Source organism: Odontomachus brunneus, unplaced genomic scaffold, assembly GCF_010583005.1.
Source record: "Odontomachus brunneus isolate Ranch 3 - 2012 unplaced genomic scaffold, Obru_v1 Obru_scaffold_012, whole genome shotgun sequence".
In the NCBI taxonomy this organism is placed as follows: domain Eukaryota; kingdom Metazoa; phylum Arthropoda; class Insecta; order Hymenoptera; family Formicidae; genus Odontomachus; species Odontomachus brunneus.
Window position 1 is genome coordinate 2,932,758 of NW_022639462.1, and position 8,944 is coordinate 2,941,701.

The following is an 8,944-nucleotide window of genomic DNA, read 5'->3' on the forward strand; positions in this document are numbered from 1 at the left end:
ACACACACACACACACACACACACACACACACACACACACACACACACACACACACACACACACACCCACACACACACACACACACACAGAATGTCCCAGATTTTCCGGTACAATTTTTGTGAAAACATAGAACAGATTGAGGTAAGCATAAAAGTCCTATATCGTTTTGCAATATTTGGAATAATAATCGAGATATTAATTAAAGAAAATTGGTGAATGATCACGCGTGATATAGATGAGATAGCTATGTTATGTGTTTGTACATTAAGTTAAATTGAACAAAAATGCTTTTTATCATTTTTCAAATAACCACGCAAAATTTTAGTTATTAACTTTCTAGCCGTGCTCTGGGTCTTTTTTGATCCAGAGCAGTTTTAAAGTTCACACAGTTTTTCTAATATTCTAAAATAAAAATGTGATATTTCGCGACTTTTCGAGTTATTTTAGAAAGAGTCAGTACATATTGCACTAAATTATTTTATATAATGCTAAAATAAAAGATATCAAAAAATACATATATGTCAATTAAATAGTAAGTTCTCACCATTGGGTCTATTTAGACCCTGAACACGGTCAAAGTATATCCGAAACGAACACTGTTAGAAGGTTAATGAAAGAAAATTATAACATGATTGTGCACAAATATTCTTTAATTAATATCTAAAAATCTATGTGCTCATTTACAAAATGGTAGAAAATTATTTTGTTTAGTTTGATCTAATATAATATATAACGGCAAATGGCACCACTACAACTCATCTACCATTTGCATGTAATCATTCATCAGTCTTCTTTAATTAATATTTAATTAATATTATTGCGAATATCGTAAAATATAGGATTTTATGTTTACTTCTCTTATAGAAATATCATATACTAAGAATCATTGATAATTACTTATTTTCAGTATTAAAAATACTGGATAATAAGTAATTATCAATGATTCTTAGTATGATATTTCTATAAGGGTTCAATTCGTTCTATGTTCCCATGAAAATTGCGAAGAAGAATGAATACTTTTTATAAAGAAAAAATCTTAAATTACAATTAAGTATTACAGTTGAATCTCGGAAACATTAAAAATCCTTACTAAAATATTTTTAAATATAGATTCATGTAAACTTTCTCTGCTTGATCTAGTGAATATAATATATAAAATTTGTACACGACTTTCTTGGACATCTCGTGTACATTTATACTTATGTGAATATTTAAATGTAAATAACTATATACTATTAATAAGTTTCTTGTTATGTATGTGTTAATAAAAAATATAAATTGTTTCGAAGAGCACACCATTATGTAATGTTCGATTGTTGTTTTCCACGTTGTTACAATACTAGATGGTCCACCAGGTAGTCGTCAACCAAGCAGTTCGAAATCTTCATCAGACGTATCATACTGACGTTCAATGTGTTCAAAATCTACATCTGCACAAAGAATTAAACTTATGTAATAACTGTTTATAATAAATTCCAATTTTATATTGTCAAATATTACAATGGAAATTGTGTATTGTCAGACATATTAGTTGAATTTTTTACTTATAGAATAATGTAGACTATTGTAAATAAAATCTCTACAGAGACCAAGCGCATTTTTAACTTTCGCGATTATTGCCGATAACATTACAAACAACGTTGGTCGTGTAGATCAGTCGCGCAGATAAAAATGACAACACTTTTCTAAACTGAGTTTTACAATCTTATAAATATATCTTATATTCATAATGGAGAAATATGCAGGGTGTATAAAAAGTATCGGAACAGGAAAATATCTCGAAAACTAAGCATAGGAAAAGTGTTTCAAATAAAAATTGTAGGGTTTTAAAAGATTTATTTATTGATTTCATCAGTTAGATCTTAGATAGCGTCATCAAGGTCACTTCGAATTTTTTAAATGGAACCTCCTATTTTTCATTGCATATTCTTGTCTTGTGACGGTCCTCAGTCCTTATCTGTTCCTTAATTTACCATGGTAAACATTCACCCAATCACCCATGTATCCATCTATGCACATAAACGCATACACGCACATACCCACACACACACGCACGCACGCACACACACACAATATATACACACACACATACACGAAGGTATAAATATGACCTAGCAACCTCTGCGTGGTACACTTTGAGTAATGCTGGCGATACTGTAACTTTCAAGTTTCATTACAAAGAAAGTACTTAATGAAAAAAATACATTATTATAGTGTTTCGAAAAGCTCTTGAGATAAGCTACAAGAATATGCAATAAAAAATAGGGGGTTCTATTTAAAAAATTTAAGATGACCTTGTCCTGACCTTGGCGACGCTATCCAAGGTCAAGCTGATAAGATCGGTAAATATATCCGTTGAAACCCTACAACTTTTATCTGAAATACTTTTTCCTAAAATGCTTAGTTTTCGAGATTTTTTGCCGTCTCTGTACTTTTTATGTATCCTGTATATTTCAGGTATATTTCATGAGTTACTAAAAAAATTTTTTTCGAAACAAATACGGAATGTGTTATGAAATTTATTGAGGAAAAATGTCACCATCTTTAATTATTTCACTGTGTTGTAATAGCTTGTATTTCGATACTACATCGATTTAATTTATATAAAATTATAATTTAATTTATATATATCGATTGATACTACATCGATTAAAAACTTGGAAAATGTAAAATTAAAATTTATATAAAATATTTCTGATTAAATTGATTTACATAAAAATTAAAGTTTTCGTAAAAAGTAAAATATTCTTAAATTTTTCATAAAAACATACAGAAATCTTTAGGGAAAAATCATATTTCCTTCTCTAATAAAATTATGATAATATATGATAATATATAATATTATGATAATATATGAAAGTCTATAATATACAAGTCTAAACTTTTATTTAGGTATAATAGATATTTACCATTTTATATTTATTATAAAATCAGAGATTTTTATAATAATTGTAATAATAATTCTCCCGAAATAGTAGAAAATGAAATGTTTTTCAAGAAAAAATTTTACTTTTCCCCTATTAATATTATGTCTTCTCACGTCTCATATTTTTTTATACAAAAATGTAGATTTATCATGTTAAAATTATATTTTGAATATTTTCTTAAGATTGTTGAATAATACATATTTTTTGTAAAATCGTAATTTTTCTAAAATATGATTTTTACCGAACTTAAAATTAAATTAAATTATAAATCAAATAATTTTAAATTAAATAATTATAAATAAAATATATTTAATTGGAACATTTGCTTTTTTATAGTTCTATTCATACGCACAAACGCATAACTTTGGCGTCTAATTTTTATCTTTTTCTGAAAAAGTCTAATATATATGTTGCTACGCAATTTTCTTCATCTTACTTATAGTGATGAAAATCTTTATAATTATTTGTGCAATATGCAACCCATATAGTAAAAATTGATCTTAGGTATGATCCAGTAGATGTATCACGAGGGATTTAGTGATATCCAGAACGTGTCCGTAAAAACCAAAAAATATATATAGGATATACCGAGGACATCTGTATATCCGCTTTTTGAATGTCCATAGGAAGTAATAATTGAATATCACAGTAGGATGTGCGTAGATAACAATATTTAATCCTACCAATATCCTGAAAATGTCCTTATATATAAAAATATATCTTTCAAGTTGTAACGGCCTTACGTTACGTGCGGGATAGTCTTAGCCGGTGTGGTCCGGGTTTCGTGTGTGAAATGAAAACCAGTGGTATAGGTGATAATAATTGAAACTATATTCTACTTTCGAGGCTATTTACAATTATTTACAGGCGACGTTACGCCGTTGGCGCGTGGTCGCGTTTTTGCTCTCGTCGTGAGCCGTTGTTGTCGTCTCGCGATCAGCTGCGAGCGTCGGGCGCGCGAGCGGCCGGCGGGACGCGGTCGGAATTGTTTCCGGATACACTATTGTTCGTCGTTCGGATTTCGTTGCCTCATCGGCTTTAATCTGTTTATTTATCCTGGTCTTTCCTTGCTGGTTTAAAGGCGCTCGTTGTCGCCGTTATCTTACGCCCTGTATGCGTTCGCGATCGTAGGTGTTAGCGGCGTAGCGTGAGGAGGAAAAAAGGATGTCGACGTCGCGTATCCACTTCGGTCGACGGAGCGAGGCACAGATTGGAAACCGACTTCGCGTATCCACTTCGGTCGGTAGAGCGGTATCGGAGAGGATGTCGACGTCGCGAATCCACTTCGGTCGACAGAGTGGAGTCTGGGTAGGAAACCGACGTCGCGAATCCACTTCGGTCGGTAGAGCGGTATCGGAGAGGATGTCGACGTCGCGAATCCACTTCGGTCGACAGAGTGGAGTCTGGGTAGGAAACCGACGTCGCGAATCCACTTCGGTCGGTAGAGCGGTATCGGAGAGGATGTCGACGTCGCGAATCCACTTCGGTCGACAGAGTGGAGTCTGGGTAGGAAACCGACGTCGCGAATCCACTTCGGTCGGTAGAGCGGTATCGGAGAGGATGTCGACGTCGCGAATCCACTTCGGTCGACAGAGTGGAGTCTGGGTAGGAAACCGACGTCGCGAATCCACTTCGGTCGGTAGAGCGGTATCGGAGAGGATGTCGACGTCGCGTATCCACTTCGGTCGACGGAATGTCTAGGATCTCTAGGACTTGCGAGTTCTGGTCGGTCGTGCGCCTGAGAGGAGCTTCCCGATCAATCTCTCTCGATATCAATTTTCCGTCGGCTTTTATACAAAATTATAACAAACAGTTTCGACTGTTTGTTGACATTGCGGTTATTCCGCGCGCGGTTGTTCGGCGTTTTTGTTATTAATTGTTTCGTGACGTCGTGACGATTTCCGGATCGTCACAAAGTTAACCAAATAATGACGTCTTTCTGACGGTCCTAAGTCACAGACCAATGACGTCATATGTACGACGACTTAATGACGTCATTTTTTTATATAAAATGACGCAACAATGACGTATGACACTGGTTAGCCATTAGTCGTCGTATGGAGAGCCATTAGTCGTCGAGTGAGGCCGGCTCGTTCGTGCGAGATCACGGATGCGGTAGATACAGTGTCGCGGACGCGCTTATGCGCCGCGGTAGTGGAGTGATCCTGATCTCGCTTCCCGAGTGCAGTATCTAGTAATTCGGAGGCCGACTCGCGTCCTGGCGAGTCAACGACGGTGTAATCCTATCGTGCATCAGTATGACACGGTGTCGAAGCTGCGCTGCAATGGAGCGATGCTTCGACGCTATGGAAGTGAGTTCGCACACTGCAACTTGATAACGGTGTGATCTCGCTTGCTTTAAAGCGGGGTCGAGATCCGGTTAACGGTGTGAAGGTCGCTTTAAAGCGCTCTTCCGGCGGATTGATTCCCGGACCTTCGTTGGCCGTGGAATTTGACGGATGACGGTATTTAGCTCAGCGTCACGAAAACGTGAGCCGAAGGCGGAGTGACTCCTGTCGCGTATTCGCGAATGGAAGTCTGCCAGGAGTGATCTGGTTAAACAGTGCCGATATCACATATTCGTGAGTCGACGGCAACGGATGTGCGTAGATAACAATATTTAATCCTACCAATATCCTGAAAATGTCCTTATATATAAAAATTGATTCTGAATTTTACGTCGTTTATCTTTCAAGTTAACCAAATAATGACGTCTTTTTGACGGTCCTAAGTCACAGACCAATGACGTCATATGTACGACGACTTAATGACGTCATTTTTTTATATAAAATGACGCAACAATGACGTATGACACTGGTTAAAATAATATATATCTTGCAGAAACGGTTGCAACTAGTCAGCTTATGTTGATTTTAAATGAAATTTAGCTCTTTTATTTGATTTCTCACTATTTTCGCACCTGAAAATTTGGCCAGTACTGATCGAACGCGAACTCGAGACCTCACACACTTTCATGTTTCTAGTTTACCACCTTACTGCGCTATTTCTTGCGAAGTGACTCCTGTCGCGTATTCGCGAACGGAAGTCCACCAGGAACGGTAGTCGAAAAGATGGTTCAGTAATCTTATTCGGTAGCGGAGGTTCGGATCTCTCTAAAGAGCGGATCATATTCTGATCTCTCGAAAAGCGGATGATCGGAATCTGATCCCGATCTAGAATTCGCGGTGCTTTATATTTGCGAATCACGCTTGATTCGCTATCTACCACGGATGTTCGACGGTCTTGGTGTTTGTTTTCCTGAGGACACGTTGTCCTCTCATGTTTCTTTTTCGCGGTCGCGTTGTTATGCGTTTATCGAACCGGTTTCGTAATGATCATTTATACGGATCGTTACATAATATTATTTAATACAGCCATAAAAATAAACTATTTATAGTTCTAATATTTCATGTAATAAAAGAGAAGTTAGAGATACATGCATAAAATATTTATATAAAATTGTTTACCTAGATGTTGACATTACAAAACATTACGATTTAAAAAACATTTAAAGAAACATTTTTAAAACGTTAAAAATAATGGGATAAGTTCTCTTTTTTTCATTAAAAAGACGTTTCTTCAACGTTTTTTAAAGTTTGGAAAAATGTTTTGATTTTTAATATTTAATAAACGTTTATTTTAACATTTAGAAAATATTTTATAAATGTTAAATGTTAATATTTAACATTTATAAAATATTTTCTAAATGTTAAAATAAACGTTTATTAAATATTAAAAATCAAAATATTTAGAAATTTAAGATTTAACATTTAGAAAAACGTTTTTTAAATGTTAAAATACATGTTTATTAAATATTAAAAAGCAAAACATTTTTCCAAATGTTATAAAACATTATTTTAATGAAAAAAGAGAACTGATCCCATTATTTTTAAGGTTTTAAAAATATCTTTTCAAATGTTTTTTAAATATTTGCCCAATAAGTAACAAAAATAACTAGTAAATAAATAAAAAATATATTATATTCGTAATATTTTTTTAAATATTGCTGTAATATTGCTAAAGTATAATAATATTTCAAATTAATCCCTTATAGCATAAGATCTTGAAGAGATATCTTGGGGACTTGTATGAACATTTAGAAATCGTCAGAATATTTCTAGGATATTCTGAGGACTTAGGCAGACATTTAACAATCCTCTGGATGTTTTTGGGGCATCTTTTAAATCTTGTGCCATGTGGGATGCCACTGTAATGTCTCTGCAACATTGCATTGTAATATGCAACGTTTCAACGTTATTATTATATGAAAATATATCTATAAGAATAGCAAACTTATCTTTTTATTCGAAAAAGAAATTCACTATACTATCTTTCTATTCACTTCTATAACATGGTAAATTAAACGTTATTATAATGTCATTTTGCAAAGTCACTTTGACGTCTTAAAATATAACGTTACTCGTCCTTAAGGAGCGCCGCACACGAATTGACATATGAGTAACAGTAACGTAAGACGTACCCTAAAAATGGACCAATTACAATCGAGTATTCACAAAATTGGTGACCTTACGATTCGACGATACTCAAAGTGATTGGTCAATTCTTACGGTACGTTTTATGTTACTACTATGTCAATTCGTGTGCGGCGCCCCTTAAGGACAAATGACGTTACTGACCAATAGTGGCGACATATTGATGTCAAAATAACGACAACTTGCTGCCTGGAGACGTTCCTTACACGTCCCTTGGATAAAGTTTGTTGATGATCGTCTTTCTTCTGTGACGGTTTATTTTCTATTTACTTTGATTCGCTCGCCGGAGTCGGGGTTCGTGTGTGTGTGTGTGTGTGTGTGTGTGTGTGTGTGCGTGCGCGCGCGCGCGCGCGTGTGTGTGTGTGTGTGTGTGTGTGAGAGAGAGAGAGAGAGAGAGAGAGAGAGAGAGAGAGATGCGATTCTATTTACAACCTAAATTTATTTAAATGAAATCTTATTTCAAAAAAAGTATAGACATTATATGATGGGAGTGTCGCGGTGTAGCCGAATTCGGCTCGTACGGCTAGGGTACACGGGATGACGGTTGCAATGGCAACACGTCCGTCAAACGGATAGGTAACGCGTCCGACTCGGCGACACGATGTTCCCTAGGAGTCAGAAGTGACGACGATTGAATCGGCAACGCGTTTGTCAGCGGATGAGAACGCGGTCGAATCGGCGACACGATGTTCCCCAGGAGTTGAAAGTGACAGCGGTTGAATCGGCAACGCATCTGTCAAGAGGATGCAAAAATGACGACGGTTGAATCGGCAACGTGTTCGTCAAGAAGGAAGCAAAATGACGATGGTTGTATCGGCAACGCGTTCGTTAAAAGGATTAGAGCGCGTTAGTGGTCGAACCGGCAACTCGTCACCAGGAAGAGCGTCGTGTGCTGGGATATTTTTCCTAACCGATCTCGTGAGAGACGAGTCGACGACTCTTGCTGGTAGCGCCGAGTGTTCTCCTTATATCGTGTACGCTCACGAAATTTGATCGCGAGACGAGGCCACGTAGCGGCGCCGCGCCGAGTTAGCACGCTCCGAGGCTCGCGGTTCGTGATTACGGGAGGTGGGGAAAACTCGTTATCTTTACCTCAGCGGTACTGGAGACGGTGTATGTATGTGTGTGTGTGTGTGTGTGTGTGTGTGTGTGTGTGTGTGTGCGTGTGTGTGTGCGTGCGTGGTTGCGTGTGCGTGTACGTGTGCGTGTGCGTGTACGTGTGCGTGTGCGTGTGCGTGTGCGTGTGCGTGTACGTGTGTGTGTGTGTGTGTGTGTAACGTTAATCATTATTGATAAAATGTATTGTTTTCCTTTATTAACATATATGTAACACAGACAATTTACATATATATTAATATTATTTACATGTAAAGTAAGAAATTATATTCATAAGAAGTGTAACGAGACGTCTGTCTCATTACCATTTTCGTCAGATTCATTTTTGTTTACTTGTATATAGTCTGTAAGTAATGTTTGTTATATATATATATATATATATATATATATATATATATATATATATA

The 8,944-nt window shown here is 36.2% G+C and overlaps 1 protein-coding gene across 1 annotated transcript in view; it reads right to left on the reverse strand.

The window, feature by feature from the left end:
* Window positions 1-1,289: 1,289 nt before the first annotated feature.
* Window positions 1,290-8,944, reverse strand: part of LOC116840851 (cysteine protease ATG4B) — a 439,371-nt gene continuing 431,716 nt past the window's right edge. Inside the window, exon 10 of the mRNA XM_032808122.1 lies at window positions 1,290-1,431. Within this exon, the coding sequence (XP_032664013.1) occupies window positions 1,364-1,431 (68 nt within the window). The 3' untranslated portion in view covers window positions 1,290-1,363. The remainder of the gene's footprint in view (window positions 1,432-8,944) is intronic.